Source organism: Pipra filicauda, unplaced genomic scaffold (genome assembly GCF_003945595.2).
Source record: "Pipra filicauda isolate LSUMZ 115617 unplaced genomic scaffold, ASM394559v2 scaffold53_size3534045_pilon, whole genome shotgun sequence".
NCBI lineage: Eukaryota > Metazoa > Chordata > Aves > Passeriformes > Pipridae > Pipra > Pipra filicauda.
The window spans coordinates 1,586,801-1,606,659 of NW_024104687.1; the positions used below are offsets into that span (position 1 = coordinate 1,586,801).

A 19,859-nucleotide genomic window follows, 5' to 3' on the forward strand; every position below is an offset into this window, starting at 1 on the left:
TGAGGTTAAGATGGAAGCTTGTGCCTCTGTTTTCTTCCACAAACACAGACAATAAAAGTTTTACTACATGGTAGTTAACTCAGAGTTCAAAGCTTCCATTTTATGCATAGTGCATATATTAAGCAGATAGGTTTAATAAAGCCTCTCTGGCATTAATTCTCTAGCAATAATCATGTAGTAAAGTGAATTGGATCCCCACTGCAATGCAATGATGGCTGGTTTGTATTAATGGCTGTGCAGTATTAATAGCTATGAACACTTTCCTGAAGGACATGCCTTCAAAGGCCCCAAGAAAGCAGATAATTAAATATATTTAAGTGTGAATTAGTTTGCTGCATTTCATAACTCAAGGCTGAAACTCTTTTGCACTGAAGATGTTCAAGATCCAGTCTCTCCATGCAGAGGAAGTTAAATGAACTCTGTGCAAAGGCAGGCTAAGGCAATACAAGGATTAGGGTGGTTCAGAGCCTGCCATTGGGAGGAAGGGAAGATGGATTGGAGGAAACACAGGAATAATTAATGCCAGGGTTGTTTTGCTGACTTTCTCCCATCACAGCAATTTGAGGTCATAACTACAACCTCTGCCCATTTGTTGAGCTGGACCCAGCTCTGGGAATGGACAGTGAACCATTGACATAATTAGGCCATAATATCACATATTGGGCAGAATCTGACCAAGTGACACAGGAGTGACCTGCTGGGTTATCTGCATTAACAATGAGAAATAGGGTTTAAAATGGCACAGATGTCTGAAGGGTGGACAGCCTGTTTTGGAAATACATGATGTAGAATGCGTTCAAACGTTGTTAATCCTTTATGCAAAGATAAAGTAAATGGGCCGGGCTCGGTGCCAGCACGGGTGGTCTGGTGCGTAATTGCCCGTGGCACGGCAGGATAAGTCTTCACGAACACCTGATATCACCTGTGCGCGGTGTGCTCCCTCCCCCCAGCCCCGTTTAATTTTTGTTTCTCCATCTTCTCGGAGCGCAGGGCTTCAGCAGGAGCCCGCGATGAAGAGCGGAACGCCTGCCCAGCCCGCCACCGGAGCCGGGCTGAAAGCCGGCTGTGCCGTGGGAGGCGATGGGGACCGATGGGCGACGGGTTAATGGCCCTCTAGCTAAGGATGGGCGAGCGCTGCGCTAAATGGGGCAGGGAAAAGCGCTCCCTACGCCCCACCGAGCTGCTTCCCGGCGTTAGGCGGGCACCGAGCCCGCAGTGCCCCCGCCGAGGGCATCGCAAAGGAGCCCCGAGGGGCGGGCGGGACGGCGCGGCTCCGGCGCCAGCTCCAGCTCCGGCTCGGCAGCGCCGCGGGGGCGGGGAAAGGGAGGAGGGGAGGGGAAATCCCCAGGATCCCCGGCCCCCGCACGGGGGGACACGGCGTTAGTCCCCGGGACCCTCCCCCGGTGCGGGCGCTCGGCAGTGCCCGCCCCGCACAGCGCGGCAGCCGCGGGATGGCGGGGCCGGGGCTGCGCCCGGCGGGGCTCTCCCTCTGCTTCTCCCTCTCCCTCTGGCTCTGCGCGGCCCCTCGGGGCACCGGGAGGGCGGCGTGAGGCGGCACAGCTGCCCCGGTGCCCCCATCGCCGGGCGGGGGATGAGAGGCGGCGCCGCGGGGGCTGCGGGAGCGCGCCGGGACCCACCATGCGGGAGCTGGCGATCGAGATCGGCATACGGGTGCTGCTCTTCGGGGTCTTCGTGTGAGTACCCGCAGCAACTTCGCTCCGGTGCCGCGCGGTGCCCGGGTCCCTCCTCGCAGCGGGGCGGGATGTGGGGCTGGGATGCCGTCCCGCATCCCCTGCATCCCGTAGCCCCTGCATCCCGCATTCCCTGACCAGCGCCGCCCCGGGGGGCTCCGATGCTCAGGCGGACCCCGCGGGGGATGCCCGAGCGAGGGGCAGCTGCCGCCGCTCTCCTCCCCGCGGTGCGGGGGTTTGGAATATTGCAGCCGGGAGCCTTCTCCGCCCCTTGGGGTTTTGCCGGAGACAAGCGTGCAAAAAGCTACCAACCAAAAAAACCCCAAAAACACCGCGACCCCCAAACGTGCTGCAGGTTTGGTTCGGGGGGTTGTGGTTTGCGCTGTGAGGTCTCAGCTGGCTCGGTGGTAAATGCGCCCCAAAAGCTGGCTTGGGAAGCAGCGGGAGCCCCGCGCTGGGAACCCTGTGCCGGGGAACTGCAGCGCTGGGGCTGGGGCTGGAGCTGGAGCTGAGCTCGGAGCTCGGGCTGAACGGGAGATGATGGAACGTGGCTGGCTGGCTCTGGGAATGCTTATCCGCGCCCTGGTGTGTGGGGAGGAAAGTCAGGGAGGTCTGGTTGCCGAATGATGTGCAGCTATCGCTGCAGGAACGCTCTCTGCCTTTTTTAGCAGAAAGCAGTTCCGTGCTGTTTTGCCGGGTGTACTTCAGGCAGGCTTCCCCCTTGCCTTTCAGAGCGGCGCCCGTTTCTTTCTCTCAGGCAGTTTGTGTTCTGCGTGCATTTGAGCAAAGAAAAGTTCCTCTCTGTGTAAGTTTGCATGTCCGTTGCTTAATGTTTTAAGGTGAGCGTTGTCAGTCTTTGTGGCCTCTCAGAAGTATCACGGAAATCAGATTTTGTTGTTTGCTTGTTTGTTTTCTTAACGGTGGGGGCTGTTGGTCTCAGCTGCAGATGATATATCTATTAAGCTGTGGTACTGACTTACAGCTGGGGAATCTGAATGCTTTGATGCGAGTCTTTTCTGAACCTCTCATGGTTAATTAAGAACTTGCCCAATTTACTTGTGCTTGATTTTTTCCTCGGTGCTCATTTCTCTGGAATATTGATGCTAATCCTTTGATTTGCAACATGTTTCGTTAAGTGGAATCATCTTCATTTTAGGGTAAACCTTGATACCCTGAAAATCCTGTAAGGTACCTTTGATATCTGTCAGTTCAGTTGCATCTTACTTTGAAAGTAGACCTGTTCCTCTCAACAGAACTCCTTTCTGGAATACATGGACTTACAGGGTGAGCCAAGACCTCAGGATCTGATGCTACATCAGAACCTTTCTCTTCATTATGATTGTGTGTGTAATTCATCACCTGAACCATCATAGTAATGCTTATTACTATGATATGTAACTCATACCCCATTTGAAGGATCCTTTCTTGGTTATGCTTCTCCTCTGTCTTTATTTCCTCTTTAAAAGGTTCTGTACTTCTCACTGCTCTTTATGCTGTGGTTCTAAAATGCATTGAGGGGTAGCTGATGGAAAAGCTTTTGGTAGAGTCACCAAGAATGGCAAATGCCTATGGAAAAACCTCCAGCATTTTCATGTAGCTCGGCTCTTCCTCCTTGGAATTCTGGGGAATAATTCTGATGTTTCAATAGGTCATTCAGAGCATTCATTAAAAGCACTAAGCACTGTAGTATTCTAAATTCAGGTTGGTGTTTAGTTCCATGAAGAACTTCACTTTATTTGCTTGCGATGGTTCCGAGAATATAATCTGTAGTAAACCAAAAGAATAGCTTTATAATTCAGGTAATCTTAACACCCAAGTAATCCTTTGCTGTTGAAATAGTACTCAATAGTTCTCTGTTTTCTTAACTGGCAATTATTCATGTTTTGAGGCTATTATGTTACAGAGGTTTAAAAATGGTATTTCCTGTGGCTTTATACACAGCCAGTGCAAGGATTTTTATGGAGCATTGAGTTCAGTGAAATATCTTTTCAAGAATGAACTTTTACTGGTGAATTTGGAAGCCCTGGGACTGGAATCCAGGCAGCAGCTCTCTGAGCTGTACTGCAGAAGAGATTTCTAGGAATGGAAAGGCTGCACATTTTCCACCTCCCTTGGAAAGGAATGCCATTAACATAAATGAGTTGGGGCTTGGTCTGAGCTCATCCCTGTTGTGATTGCCAGCTGGGACCCGGATATTTGTCCACGAGGAACTGGACAGAAGAGAATTAGCTCATTCTGATATGGTGTTGATGACTTTGGGCCGTGACCAACCTTTGTGGTGTTAGAAGGCTGACCTTGAAGGTAATGGTTCCACATCCATTTGACAGTCGTGAACCATCTGTGCCTCCCAGATGTCTTTTAGCTTCAGCCTAACAATTCATATAACTCAGAGTAAGATACTGGCGTGTTTTGTACCACAGAATGCAAAAGAATCAAGGTGCATATCCCATGTTGTAGCCTTGCTTGGTAATAAATGTCATTCCATAAAAACGGAGGTGTGGGAACTCCTGTTGATGATTGCTGAAATGGAATGTATTGCCAATTGGGATGTGTTTTACAGCAACAACAACCATGTTTTCTATACTAAAGACTGGCTTTTTTTTTTTCCTCCAGTTGCCACAATTACCAACTTTAATCCTTCCACCAAAGGCAGAAACCTACACTTATGATTTAAGATATCTTTCATCGTGCAAATGCACAGCTTGAGAAGTACTACACACTTTTGATGGCTGTGTGTTGATTTGGTTGAATTCTGCAGACATCTAGGGAGGATAATGATAACAACTGACTCGGTTCTAGACGTGTTCTTGGCAGTTGCTAAGTGTTCACTTAGCTGTTAAAGACCGGATTAGGCATTGAAATTTAGCAACTCGGGCTTCTGTGCATTTAGAGAGATCTGTGCTGAAGGGCATTTTAGCCCTCAGGATTTACTGGTATTGAAGGAGGGATTAGTTAGGAGAGATTTATTAGAAGAACTACAGCTGCCTGAAATTGAGAAGCAGGAGTTAAACAAAACTCCTGCCCCAAACAACAAACACCCAAAACCCAAACACAAGTGGCTGCAGTCAAAAATATGCTTAATGCACACTTGACTGGGAAGGTAAATAGGTAATTGGTTGAGTACCTTCAGCAAAATAGCTCTCAAGGTACACGTTACAAAGTGCAAGGAGAGATTTCTGTTCTGCCCCGCAGTTTTTCTCAGTTTCTTAACTGGGTTTCTTTCTTCCCAGTTTCTTAAAAAATAATTTTAAGTTTTCAAAATATGTAGCCTTGCACCTTTTGACTGGGCTGAAGTGATTTGATGGAAGGTGGATGGTTTGCTACTTCCTAGGTGAAGAAAATTCTCATCCTATAATTTGACCATTATGTTGTTATTTGAAACTGCATAACAGAATATTTTTCAATGAAACCTTGGCTTTAATCAATTCTCACTTCATATCTTTGTTTAGGTTTTTGTTTGTTAATAAATATATGTGAGTACAGAACTGAATTTTTTTTTAGAAGTGAAATTTTTGACGTAAGGTTTCAGAAGTAGAAATGGTCTATTGTTTAATATAATAACTATGAGGATGTACTCTGTTTACAGAAAATATCCAGTGCTAATTTGAAGAATGATTGAATTTGAGTCTTGCATCTCTGTTTTCTTAATTTCTGTACTTATTCCTATGACCTGGAGCATCTTAAGATGCTTGATTAATGCTAAAACATGGTAAACGTGGCCAGTCTTTCATCTGATCCACGTGCCCAGTGGCATTTGTCACTTAGAGGATGATTGAGGAAAGCAAATTGTTTTAACTGGGTTTTTTTAATTAAGATAAGCCAGTTGTAAAAGGATTTGTGAGCAAGTCTTGTATTTTTACACAGGAGTGATGCCCTTAAAATAATGTTTTTCATCTGTCCTAAAAAGAATTCCATGAGTGGTGGCTCAGAGTGAGCCTGAGGGATGTCTTTGTTTCTTAGCAAAATACACAATGGTCTCTTTTAGGTATCTCTTGCAAGGAAAACTTTGTGCATCTGTTTGAAAAGTTTTAGAAGGCCACACCATTGTCTCTTGGTAGGAAGCTGGAATTTGGGTGTGCTGTGGTATATTTAACCCAATGACTTGTCAACCTCATATTGCTGATGTTTTGAGAGCTAATTGATTAAAAAGACAGTGTTTCAGGGATTTCTTCATCCAACCTCGAGCTCTTCAGGGCATGTGATGTGATTAAAATATGAATGTCATTTAGAGTAATTGGATATCTTCCCTACAGCACAGTCTCATTAGCAGCCTCCCTTGGGAATAAATGTTTATCTGCAGGTAAACACATGTGTACACCACACACATGTGAGTTTGCAGGATTGACTGATGCTGACATGTTCTGTGTGTGTGCCATGGTCAGATTCCGGTGTAAGTAAATAAAAGCTGTTTCTCTGCATGTTTACAATGTTAAGATTTTAATCAGGTTATGAATATGCATGCAATAATTTAGCATGGAAGGTTCTTTTAGGTAGCTCTCTTTGTCCTGGAGTGGTGATCTGGATATTGTGGATACGTTGCCCTTATAAATGACACTAAATATTGTCTTGTTAACACAGACAGAAAATCAATCACCTGAGGAATTTCTACAATGCTGCAGTTTTGCTTTGCTCTTCTCACAGCCTGTGCTTGCCTTTTCTCTCTCATGTTGACTGGATGTTTGGAGGATAGACTGAGCTGAGAATCATGAGGAGCTGGAGATCTGTAGGGAACACACACAAAATAGATTGAGAAGAAATCACCAGTCTGAGACATTCAGATTTATTTCCTCACTCTGACTCAAACCCTGCGAAATTACACAAATCAGTTGGTCCAAGGATTGAAAGCACCTTTTAAGCCTGGGCTCTATAGCTGAAGGTTTCAAAGTGAAGTAGGTGTTTGGCCACCTGAGCTTCTTGGTCTTTTTGTGTCCTGCCTTCTCAATTTGAATATCTGATAATTCTGACTTGGTTTGGAACCTGAGTTTTGGCTTCTGATCCAAACAGTTTTGGACTTCATTTCTGTGTACCCTGATTTCTCACCAAGAAAGTGAGAGTAATACTTCTTTTGCTCACCCTTCCTTCACTTAATTGATAAATTCTGTGTTGGGAGGTAGCCAACACCCTTGAACAACTTCAGAGCTTTTTCAGTGTTGGTTTTGTGGGAAATATTCCTCTTTTTAAATTTAGAAAGATGGCATAAACTCAAGGAACAAAGAAACAAGGAAGAATATATTCAATGCATTGGGTCTTTCTCACACCAAGTTTCTGGGGAAAAAGACACTTTTGGTTTAATTTCCATACATTTTATAGTTTCACAAAATCCCCACCCTTTTCAGATAAGTTTGATATATTCATTTCTGCCTAAAAAGGTTTATTTTCTCTGAAAAGGGGCTTTCCCTTCTTTCCATTGGCCGCTGGACATCCTCTGTCAAAAATTATGGATCTTCCTTTGTTCTTAGCTGAAAGAGAGAAGAGAAACCCCCTGTGTACAGAATTCTCACATGGCCCCAAAAGATTTTAATTTTTAGGAATTTTTATATTTCTCTTATCTGGCCAAAAAAGTCCCTGACACCCAGTCCCAGTCTGGGACTTGAATTTCTTACAACTTCGCGATACACTTATAAAAATAATATTTTTATTTCTCATATTTCATAGCTAGTAATGATACTAAGAAATGAGAACACTCAGATGTTTGCTAACCTGTTTCAAAATAGGTGCACTGTTGCAAACCATAATTGACATGTTAAAATGAGGGAAAATTTAGTTTTGTGGCACAGGTTGAAGTCTAGTTCACTGACTAGGGTTAACAAACAGTTAAGGGAAAGACCTGCTATAAAAAAAGACAGCCTCTTTGGTGCTCAGGATCTGAGAACACGTATCAAAGGTTGCATATTGAGCTCCAGTGGCAAGCAACAGACTTGTTCCAGTGCTCAGCAGAGTCTGTGGTACCTTTGAAGTGATGGGAGAGTCAGACATGGAGCTTCTGAATGTAGCTGATATATCACAGAGTAACCTGAATTTTAACTGTGTTCAGCACTGTGTCCTTGACAGGTTACTGTAAAAACAAAAGGCCCTAAGTGTTTATTCTCCCTGGTGGAATGTATGAAGCACACAACCAAAGAACCCTGTGCCTGTCCTGATGTGGGAGGCAGATTTGCTGGCAGGGCTCGTGACCCTGGCTGGGGCAGCTCATGAGGAACTGCAGCCCTGGGCAAGGACTCACGGAGGAGTTCCTGGAGAACTGGCCCTGGGACAGGGACCTCAGGATGGAGCAGGGAAGGAGCGTGAGGAGCCCTCCCCTGAGGAGGAAGGAACTGCTGAGGCAACATGGGATGATCTGATCACAGCCCTCGTTCCCCTCGTTCTCTCTCTGAGAGAAAATCAGAGTAAAGTTGGGAGAAGGGAGGGGTGGGGGGAAGGTGTTTTGAGATTTAGATTTTATTTTCTCATTTTCCTACTGTGATTAGACTGGTTTCCCCCCCCCCCCAGGCTATTTTGCCCGGGGTGGTAACTGTGGAATGATCTGCATCTGTTCTTATCTCCTCCCAAGAGCCTTTCGATGTATTTTCTCTCCCCCATCCAGCTGAGGGGAGGGATGAAGTGGCTCTGGTGGGTGCTTGGCATCCACTCAGGGTCAACCTGGTGTTCAGATACTTTGTCAAAGCTTCTGTTTCCATCATTTTCCTATTGTATTTATTAGGGTAGGATTTCACTGACTTTGCTAACAGTTATTCAGGAGAAAATATGCTTGTCTTTTTGTGCAGATTTTGGTCAGTGCAGAGATAAACTGTTTTTACAGACTGTTGTATCAATACTTTCAGATTGTGGAACAAATTTATTTCATTTGTCTTCCCCGAGTCCCGTGGGAGGGGGGGAAGGGAAGCTGGAAGGGGATTTAATGGCAGGAATTCTAATTGTCCTGCTAATAGGCTGGGATCTCCATGGCTAAACTCACAGCTGAATACACGCTAAAAAAGGATGTTATTGTAAATGCCAAAGCATCTGCTCCAGATTTTTTGAGGAGTAAATGGTGACTTTGTGTCTCTTCTTGTTGAATCCTATTTACTCACAGACTTTGACATGTGTATTTATTTGCTTCTAGCCCGATTGAAGGTGTTTTATAGTGAGAATGCTACTGAGACTGATGGGGCTCTCATAGGGGAAATTTTTCTTTAATAAATTGATTTTTATATACTTTGACCTAAGCACAGTCAAGATAGGACACAACTGTGTTTCTGATGGGAAAGACTTTTAATAAAGGTATGATCTTTTTGCTGAGAATGCACTCATCTGGCACAGTAAATCAAGATCTTTATGGTCTCCCAGTCTGTCACTGACTTTGAAAAGTGAGTACTTGGAAAGAGCTGGCAGAATTCTTGATGCTAAAAGAGGATCAAGGATTATATTTAGTGTGTCTTGTAACTTTTTTTGCGCAGTAAGGGCCGTGCTGACACTGAACAGGGGAGGCTTGAGTGCCACATCCATATTGGCAAGGATTAAAGGACAGAGTCTGAAAGCTATGCAAGAAACTCTGTCAATGATTGAGATGATTCTGTAAAAAAAAAAATAGATTAAGACTATTTCTCTGTTGAAAATCAGATTGCTGCCATCACTGGGTATTGTATTTGTTCGTTTCTCTGCATTACAAAACAGTTTTACCATCCAAATGGCTAAATATTTTCCCTGTTAAAATACCACTGAATTCTAATTAAAAGTGCCTATAGATAAAATGCATAAGTGGAAATTGTTTTGCTGTAGGGTAGAGTAAGAGGGTTGACAACTGGTGTTTTCACAGTAAGTGGATGATTAAGATTAATTATGTAGGTGAAGTCCAGAGAGCTGGGGAGGAGTGAGGAAGATGGTAAGAGTGGTGTAGAAAACATGTTTTTCTGAGAAAATGTAGAAATAATTGAGCTGATTAATCTAGAAATCTGAGGGGACATGGCAGTAATTTTCACATGTAAGCAGCTCCATAAAGATGTGTGGAGAAGGCAAGCTGGGAATTGCACAGAAAGAAAAGATTTTTCAAATAGTAACAAGGGAAACTTGGGCTGAACGTGGGGAAATACCAACTAATTGTGAGGACTCCAGTGCTGTGATAGATTGCCTGAGGCATGTGTAGAATCCTCCACCAATGGAAATTTTAAAAAGCAAGTTACACTGAAGTGTCTTGGGTGTATTTTACACCAGGTTTTGCTTTGTTGAGAGGAGACAAGACTGGGTGGTCTTGTAAAAAAAAAAATCAGCTTAGTGGCCTGAGGTTTATACTGCCTGAAACTTTCCCAGTGTGCAGGGAAAAGTTTAAAGACATTATAGCAAAATGTCTTGATTTTTGACTCATCACGATGGGCAGAGGAGGAAACAGCAGCACCAATATGAAGTTATTTGGAGAAAAGTTCAGCAAACACTGAACAGAAGCTGAGTGATGCCAGGGTCTGTGTGCTAAATATTCTGCATTGATGAGACTGGGGGGAAAATGAAATCCTAGATTAGGTGAAATGTTTTGCTCTGCAGTCTTGGCAGGTCAACATTTTACCCTGTTTAGAGTGCAGAGTTTTTCTGCTTCTTCAGGTTGTGTGATGGAGGGTAAATGATATAATGGAGGTGCAGATGATAGCTCAGAAATAGTTCAGCTCTGAAGGGTTTGTGGCCTGTGTGGTGAGAGCCTGGCAAGTGGCAAACAGCAGAGGAGAGGATCATTTGATAGAAAGTGTTATATTTTCATTAGCTGCCAATTTTCACTAATGGGAGAACAGATCTAATAGCCTGTCTGTACTCTCACAGCCTGCAGAGAGAACATTAATAGTTTCCTTCATCTGCTGTCCAAGGTGCTTTCCAGGAGTGTAACTGTTGTTATTGGACTTCAGTGAGTGCTACAAAATGCAAAAAGTGATGTTCTTATTCCCCATTATTCTAATTTACTATTTTTTTTTTAATAATTACTAATACTCTGGAACATTTAGTACTCACACAAGTTTTTTTTGGGCTGAGTGGTTTTAATATAGTTGGATTTGATTGTGAATATCATTAAGCAGATCGTGGGTTTTTTTTTTTCCTCCAGAGAAAAAGGAAGTCATTGCCTACAGCAACTGTGAAGGAAAAACTGGAACAAACTTGTAAATTTGTATTACATTTACTAAATAACTTGGCCAAAAAAAGTGTCTCGGAATTAATACCGAAGTGTTTTATTTTAAAATGCATTTTTTTATTTAAGCAAGTTGAATGGATGCCCAAACAAAATATTTCATTTCAGTTTGGGTTGAGACGGTCTGCTTACGTTTGAACAAAAATGAATGTTTTAATTTCACACAAAGAAGCTCTTGCTGGAGCCTTCTAGACTGGGCCTCAGCATTTCTCCTCTCTCCTGCTTCCTTATGAGCTCCTGAGTTTTTAATCCAAAAAAATGGTCTGAAAATGTGTTTGGTCACTTTTTTTTGGACAATTTTTTTGATACTGCTTAATCCTCCCTTTTATTGAGATTGCATCCCTCGGGTGTTGGTTCATTATTCAGATACGTGCTTAGTTGATTGAAGCATGTAAGATGAATTCTGGTTTTCATTTTAAGATCATGTACAGCTGCCAACTTTGACACTTCTAACAGCTACACCAGTGCTCCTACACTGAGGATTTCCTTTCCTTCTGCTTTCTCCTCCCCAAACACACATTAAAATGGCTTTTGTGGAATATTTTGTATCGCAGAGTATATTTAATAAAAACAGAGCACAGAGGCAACAGTTGATACCATAAATCACGTTTTTTATTAACTAAAATGAGAGATAATGCAACGAAAGCAGGAACCAATAGTCTTCACTTTGTTGGTACCTGTTATTTGTGTAAAACTCTCTGTGTGACAGCACTGCAGCTGGGCTGGGCTGCCTGAAGTTTTGCACACTGACACAGTGAGGAGCAGCTCTGACCTGTTTGCCTTGTGCTGAAGTGCCCCAGTGCTCCCTGTGAGCAGGGATCACAAGGGCTGAGCTGCTTTTTCACCTCAGGAGCAGCCAAACGCCAAAACAAAGATGTTTTTTGTTTCAGAAGGGTTTCTTTTATATTCTGCTGACCGGAAAGCAAAGATCACTTTCAATCTCAGGTCACAGAAAGTTTTAAAAGTTAAAACCAAGCCAAAATATGTGACTTTGAGTCATTTTGCAGTGATTTTTTTTTTTCCCTGTTTCAGTATAGCCACCCGTGGTTCCTGCTCCTCTGTTCAAAGCTGCAATGCAGCATGACCAGCTCTCCCCTCTTTCCTCCTTTCACCTTGCTCATTCCCAAATATTCCTCTTCTTTTGGGAAGATAAGACGGTTAAAAGGAGTGTCTAAACAAGTTAAGTAGTTTACTGCCTGGAAAGCCATTTCTATTCTCACTGAATGTGAGAGTTTTCTAAAGTCAGTCACCTCACAGTGGCAATAAGGATGCTCAGTGATATTTGCTTTCAAAGTGCTCAGCCCCTAAGCAAGGAGAACATATGGATTGGAAGGTTAGGGATTCTTTCAGGTGCACAAACTCCTTGTTCTTGGGCTGTTCATGCATGCACAGATAGTCCTTTCCCTTTCCTCTTAGCTTTAAATTATGTCACAAGAAGGAAATTGTTTACTTAGAGGGAGTTCAAATGCCAGAGCTTGAGAAAACAGTAGAAATACAATTTAAGTACTACTAAGAAAACTAACATTAGGTTCTAAAACTCCAGGCTGTTCTTTGTTTTTCAGCTTTTCAAAGGACTGTTCGTTCACTATTTCATAGCAGGTATTCTGAGGACATATGAAATAACATATAAATGAGATGTATAAGCTGCAGGCCTCCTGTTGTGAATCTGTATTGTTTTTAGTTTAAGATCTGAGCTTTTAGCTGAGCCAGGACTCCTCAGCTGTTGCCTCCTTGCTGATTCTTGTAACTCATATTGTTTCTTGAATTCAGAAGGCACAAGAAGGAAGATAAAATGAGCAGAAGTTTTGGGTCAGGTTTTAACCTGTTTCTGTTCAGATATAGATTCAATGTGGGTACCTATGGCACGAGTCAGGTGCTCTAGCAGATTTATGAATAGTAATTCAGAGACCCTGACTGGCACAGACTCTGGTTAAACACATCCTGGTTGAAAAACCTGTCTTGCATCATGGTTGGTTTTGTTGGATCAGTAATAGCACAGGTCACCCTGACTGGGGTCAGAGTAAAGAGAGTGGCCATTCATCTTTGGGAGAGCTCATACCCTGATATATGTCTGTAAAATCAATGGGGGTGTGAGGCAAATCTGGGAAACCTGCTAGTGAAGATGAAGAAAAATACTAAAAACCCCTTTTTCAGCACAGCTGGGAATTATGACTGCTATGGTAATATCTGCATTTGTAAAACTGCATCAGAATTTAGTTTCAATCCCTTCTTAATCAAAATGATTTCTCATATATCTGAAGGGCTAACGTGGGCATATGTGCTAATTAAATGTCACACTGCAATTGGTAGCTAATTTAAAATATTCAGATATATTTTCCATTGAGTCATAGTGACTCATCTGAAGCCAAACCTGCCCTCAAGAACCAGTCATCTACTTGCCAGTGATCTTAAATAAGAAAACCAAAACAATTGCTCTTCCCCTTTGTCTTTATGAGTCCCAGGATTTAATTCCATTGATGTTTGGCTCCTCTCTGGATAAAAGTGCACCCACTGAATTAAAAGTGGGGGAAAGCTGTATACTTTCAGATCAGAGTATCAAATGTTATAGAAAGTGGTATAAAGATTTTGGTTTTGGCTTCTCAAAAGTACAGGAGTTAAAAAAGATCTATGAACCTGCTCTGTTCCCACAGGTGTACTGGGCACTGAATAGGGACTGAATGAAAAATGCCTCCTGCAACCTTTTTTCTTGCCAGGACTCCTCCCAGCCTTTGTAAATACTTGTACCTACAGACAGGAGGTTACTGCAAATTAAGAGGCATCAGATCTCATTTCTGTGGCAATAAAAACCCTTCTGAATTTTCTTTTTTGGCTGTTCCTGCTGAATATTAACTACTCTGTATCCTGCAGGACACTCAAACCCCATAAAACTCTATATCAGGATTGTACATTGTTAATCAGAAATAGTAGGTATATACACTGCATGGCTTTGTACTGGGAAACAAAAGTTTTTAGCTGTGAAGAAGGTAGAGATAATTTATTGATGCAGCTGCTTCCATGTCAGTGTGAGTGTACATTCCTTAATTGATTTTAGTACAGCTAAAATGATGTTTGCAATAGCACATTTCCATAAAAGCCTATGAAGAATAAAACTAATAAGACATTGGTTTCTGTTCTGATGTACACGCTTTTGCATTCAGCATCTGTTGCAATATAAATTCTAATATATTTTTTAAATAACTCTTTCCTTTGATTTCTGTGGAGAAGTTAAAGCTCTTCCTTTCCTACCTGAATGTTTGCCAGCCAGCAGGGTGTACTTGGCATCTCTAAGTACCAGTCCAGAGCAAACTGGAGCATTAGGAGTCTTGCTTTGATACTGGCACTGACACTTCCCACTGGGATGGTTTTCCCTACCTTTGGGAAACAGTGGCAGAAAACATCAAATCTCTTGATACCCAGTGTTGTGCCTTAACCACGGGGAAAGTTTCTTCTTCTATCCAACTAAAGTTTATGTTGTTGAAGTTATATTTTTAATTCATGGCAGCTTCTTCCTTGGTGAAAGTGCAGTTCTTCATTAATAACTGAGTCTTGGCCCTTTTTGTGTACCCCTTCTTCATGGCTGAGGAGCTGTGGATTTCCCAGATTACTTGAGATATTGAATGTCTCACATCTCTTTCCTTAAGGTAACCTCTGAGCTGGCACAAAGCTGTCTCATTGTGCTGATGTGCACAGACAGCAGCATTTCAGAATCTGAACTCCTCCAGCTCCGTGGGGAGCAGGATGATGGGGACAAACCACAGGCATTGTTTCTTATCTCACCTCATCACTCTCTTCTCTGCTTCAGTTCTGTGAATTCTGCATTCCAGCCACACACCACTTCAAGCTTTTCATATTTTGTCTGTCTTTGCAGGAGTTTGTGAAATAACCACCAAGAAGTTACATTTTTCTTCTTTAATATTACCTGTAGGGAATAAACAAGCCTAGGTTTTTCTCATGGCATGGAAATAAGTTGTTCTCTCCAGGTATATCAGATAGCATGACATGAAAGGCATTTCCCACTATAAGCATGTTTCAGAATGGATAAGCTGAAGTCCTGGATTTAAATGTGAGCAAAGAGGATGTGGATAAACAGTGTTCAATGCAATGTACACAGCTGATGGATGTTTAGGTTCTGTTTAGCCTAAATCACTTGTGGGAAACCCCTAAAGCAAATTCTGGCTTTGAGGATATAATTTTCTTATCTTCTCAGCTGTGGTGCCTTTATGATGTGTTGTGTTTTATGGCTCTTCCTTCAAAAGTTTGGGGCTGTGAATCTGTTGTGTGAGGATCCCTCACTGAGTTACGTGTTGTGTAAATACACTGTAAATAAGCCAAGCAATACAGAGCCCTGTTGACAACTCCAGCACCCCTGACACTGCTCACAACCACACAGTTTTCGTGTCAGAACAACCTGTTGCACAATTGAACACGGCAGGTACACCATAAGAGCTTTTACTGCTAGATTTGAGACCCACTTTGGGGAATACTCAAAGAAATACCCGTGTTAGAAAGTGCAAAGTGGAGTTCCAGTGGCACAGTCCCAGCTGACCTGGGTCTGTGGGACAGGCAGCAGTGGCTTTGCTCAAACAAGAGTTCTGCAGGCAGGGAGTGGTGGTCAGAGCCCAACTTTTTATTCCACAAGCCCTCAGAGGTGCTTTCTAAGAGAGGTTCATGACCCCCTGCTCTCTCTTCATTGCTTGCTCCAATAAGGACTTGCATGCAAAGGCACTGGAGGATCAGATGTGCTCATCAACAGGTGGAGCTTAGAAAAGATCATTGGGTGTCACAATCTGTGGTGCTTTGACAAACACAGGAATTTCAAAAAAGGCCAATTTAGAGGGGTTGTTACAATTTGTTCTAATGTGAAAGGGAAGAGGAAGTTTTCAGACACATACAACTTGGTATTAGGGGAAGGGAAATATTTACAAGGTTTATTTACACACACACATATATATATATATAACAACTTAATTATTTCTTCTGCAGTAAAATAATATATTACATCAGATTAAGTTTCTCCTTTCTTTCAAAAAGAGTCCAAGAAGAAAGGAGAAGTAGTCCTTTTTTTTACTTTCAAACTATAGTTCTTCTAAATTAATTTCTTGTGGCACTGTTAAATATCTCTTATCTTGTCTTTATCCCCTGTTTTTACTTCATGGAAATCCTGGCACCCTCGAGTTCATGTTCCTTCTCTTCTTGCCATCCCATATGTACTGCTCTGTCCTCTCAGGGATTGTCACTTGGGAAAAGCCTTGTCTGCAAGGGACAAAGTAAAAGGCAAAAATTCCCGGTTCCCACTCTCCCCCTGCCCACCAACTGTGGGCTGTGCTGCTGAGGGCCAGGCAGTGGTCCAGATATTTATGTAAGGTTTGATTCATGCACTTACCACTTATTAGTCCATATTATCATGAAACTTCTGTGCACTTTTACCTGGGTCTGGCTGTGATGTGGTGCTTGCATGAGATGATCTTACAAGGGCTCCGTGCTGTTAAATGGAAATGAAGCTAATGAACCTGGGAATTGTCCAAAGCAACCACAGAGACTCGGGCACCTGCTGCTCAGGGATGTTTTTAATGGAATTAGGGCTCCTGTTTCCCTTAGCTTGCTTTGAAAGTCACAGTTAAAGGCTCTTGAAGTTCATGGAAGTCCTTTTATGCCCGAAACATAAATATCATCAGGCTGAAGTGTTCAAAATCATGCCTGTTAAACTGTTAAAAATGTTGGACAAATAGGTAGATCTGAAGAAAATCCCAGGCCAAAAACCTAAGACTAAATTTTTATGCACTAATACAAAGTAAGGTGTTTTTTTTTTACCCACCTGCTACCAGGGGACGTTCCGTGGCTGGGTTTGTAATTCCAGCCATAATAGAAAATGTCTAGAAATCAGCTGTCTTTATCTGAGGAATACAATAATTTCTAGTAGCATCCAGTCATTTAAACAAGCTTGTGCTGGCTCAGGAGTAGTGATAGACTGTGCTTTGGGTTGGGATGAAGGGACATAAATCACCAAGTGTCAGGCAGCTTAGAAACCAGGGTGTCCTCATGACTGTTTAATAGAGTACAAGGGGAATTGCCTTCAAGCTACTGAAATCTCATATCCAGTCACCCATTGGTGAAGCTTTAAAAAAGAAGGGAATTGTTCTCTTATGAGTCTTGGCATAAAAATTTAATTAGCTGTTGAGCTCTTTCAGAAGATTAAAAAAAAAAAGTGATTTCTTTTTATACAGTCACTTTGCTTTAACTGTTTACTTTCTATTTCTGTGTTGTTCACACAGATGGGATCTGCAGCCTTCTGCATCTGTTTTTTTTCTCTCCTTCAATAGTGATTTTGAAATTATTTTACCCAGTTCCAGGAATTTTATTTTTTTTTTCATTTGTTTCAGCATATTTGAACACTGTTCTTGGAAGACATTCAGAACAAAAACCAAAGAGATAAATGAATACATAATCAGATTTATATATGTAGTGGATACAAAACTTGTTACATCAAATAATAATAATGATTACTGTCATTGATAGATCTGTTGAAATTACTCATTCTTTATATGAGTACAGATGAGTATGTATTAATCAGGAAATCAGTCCTCAACTGAAATCAGATATTATTTCTATTATTTATTATAGTTCCATCTCATTAGCACACCTGTTATTTTGCTCTCAAAGGCATTAAATCTTATGACAGTGCATCATATCCAGGCCTGTGACCCTACTCAGCAACTGAACCCTTTCAACCAGCAGTTAATTGCTTCTCTGTATTGCCATCAATATCTTTAAAGACTGAAACCAAAAATAATATACTTTAGGACTCAGTTGAAATTTAGAACCAAAGTTGCTTGCATGGTCTAGGAATTGACCTTTATTTTTCTAGTTGAAGAGAGAAGTGTAAAATGAATTTTTCATACATGAAGTTGTTTATTTCCTGGAACTGTTCTTTAGAAATGTCTTCCACTTTCATGTCTTGCACAAGCCATTGTTTTTTTAAACTTTAAAAAAAAAAAAATCAAGTTTTAAACTTAAAAAATTCAAGTTTTCTTTCTGAAAACCACCGAAACAAAGCATTTTGACACTTCTGAAGCTCCCCTTGCACCTTCTTTGGAGAGCGGGGTCAGACTCTGGATTTGAAGGAGCTGAGTATAACAGCAAATATTCTCCTTGCAGTACCGGGCTCTTTAAGCTTCCAGACTAATCTTGTTGTCCATGGAGGTCAGTGAAGGAAAAAAAACCATTGTTACAAGTGACAAGAGTGTGTTTGATGTGGTTGGTCCTCAGATTTGTTGTTTTCCTTTAGGAAAGGAAAGGAGAGGCCAGTTGGGCTCTTTTGTACACTGTCTGGTGGGAGTCTGGCTGTCCTCAGGTGAAGGGGGTCAGAAAATCATAGGAAATTTGGAGTTGGAAGAGACCTCTAAAGGTGAGCCAGTTGCAACCCCCCATGGGCAGGAGTGTGGCTGGGAACTGGAGCTGATGCTGAGATCTGAGACCACAGTGAGAAACAGAGAGCAGCAGGTCAGCCCTCAGAAGGGAGAGAAGGAGGATTTCCCAAGACCCAGAAGACTGGGTAAGACTGTTTTTTAGGAAATAGCTGACCTGGCTGGATTTGAGGACTCATCTTCACTGGGGAGAGTTGCATATATAAGTATGGTTTAATTTTACTCTGCTTTAAAAATTGCTCTGAGCTTTTTCTCCTTACAGAGGCAGTTGATGTGCCTGTTACTGGTATAAAACCTGGTATTACAGGAGAGCTTTAAAGCCCTTGGGCTTTGGAAAATTTACACTAAGAACAGCTTTGAGCTGCTGCATTTCTGTGTTCTGGCTGGGCTCACTGGGTGAGACCAGTCTGCAGAAAACTGGTCCCTGTGTCTTCTTTCCACAGCCTTTCTTTGAGTGCCAATAAACCAGACCTGAAATGAGCAATGCAGAACAAAGGCCAAACTTCCAGGATGTCTGTTATGACTTCAAAGCCTAAAAAACTTAAAGAACAGTGAAGGACTTGGTGGAAAAAGGAATATGGTTTAAATGAAGTGAGACAAATTATGCAGCCATAAAAGGGTTTTGAATCTTAATACAGTCAAAGATCACAATTCCTGCTTTCCCTCTCAGTGTATGCTGAAAGGTACCCACACAAATAATTTACTTTCTATAGAGCAATGTAACCTCAACATTTTATTTTGATGCTCTTCATTTCAAAATAATACAGTTACAAAACCATGGGGTTTTTGGCTTGTTTGGATGTTTTTGGTTTTTTTTTGCTTGCTTTGTAAGAGAGCTAAATGACATAATAATGGAATTAAAACCAGTCTGTTTTGGTAGAATGAGACTTTTCTGGTATAACTAGATTCTTCTGAAGCTTGACAGCCCATTCTGTTTTAGGAGTAAGTCTCTTTTGGAGATACCCTCTAAAGTTATCTCTTCTTTCCATCAGTAGAAGGAATTGTTTGGGCTGCTTCTTTATCCCTGCTTTGTGATCCTGCAAATACAACAGTCATGCTTCAAAGTCTGAATCTTGGCATTTGAAAGACATTTTGGATTTGATATCTGGTATAAAATTTCTTCAGGGTAAAAGACCTGCTACATGATTTATCTAATCCCACAATGTTATTTGCACACTTCTCCTACCAGAAAAAAACAAACAACAAAGAAGGCAATTTATTCTCCACAGCAGTGTTTATGGAACTTTTATAAAGTTGTGGAATATAGACTTTTAAAAGCCATTTTCTGAAGGGTATATTTGTAAAGGTTGTATTACTAAAAATCCATGAGGTAGGATAGCAATGTATTAATAAGGATCATTCATACATATTTAACTTTGGGGGAAGTTTTAAATCAGCAGAACTCTTCTGGGGTTTTTGGTCATCATTTCCAACTGTGAAAAACTTGTGTCTTTAATTGCTGTTTTCAGTTTTACAGAGTTTTTGGATCCATTCCAGCGGGTGATCCAACCAGAAGAGATCTGGCTGTACAAAAATCCTCTGGTGCAATCAGACAACATCCCTACACGTCTCATGTTTGTAAGTACCAAAGGCTTGTTG

At 41.9% G+C, this 19,859-nt stretch overlaps 1 protein-coding gene across 2 annotated transcripts in view; it reads left to right on the forward strand.

Annotated features, from left to right (window-relative positions):
* Positions 1–1,505: 1,505 nt before the first annotated feature.
* PLPP4 (phospholipid phosphatase 4) overlaps positions 1,506–19,859 on the forward strand; it is a 52,850-nt gene continuing 34,496 nt past the window's right edge. For both annotated transcript variants that reach the window (XM_027746491.2, XM_027746492.2), the window contains exons 1-2: positions 1,506–1,694; positions 19,730–19,838. In XM_027746491.2, the coding sequence (XP_027602292.1) occupies positions 1,639–1,694; positions 19,730–19,838 (165 nt within the window). In that variant the 5' untranslated portion in view covers positions 1,506–1,638. The remainder of the gene's footprint in view (positions 1,695–19,729; positions 19,839–19,859) is intronic.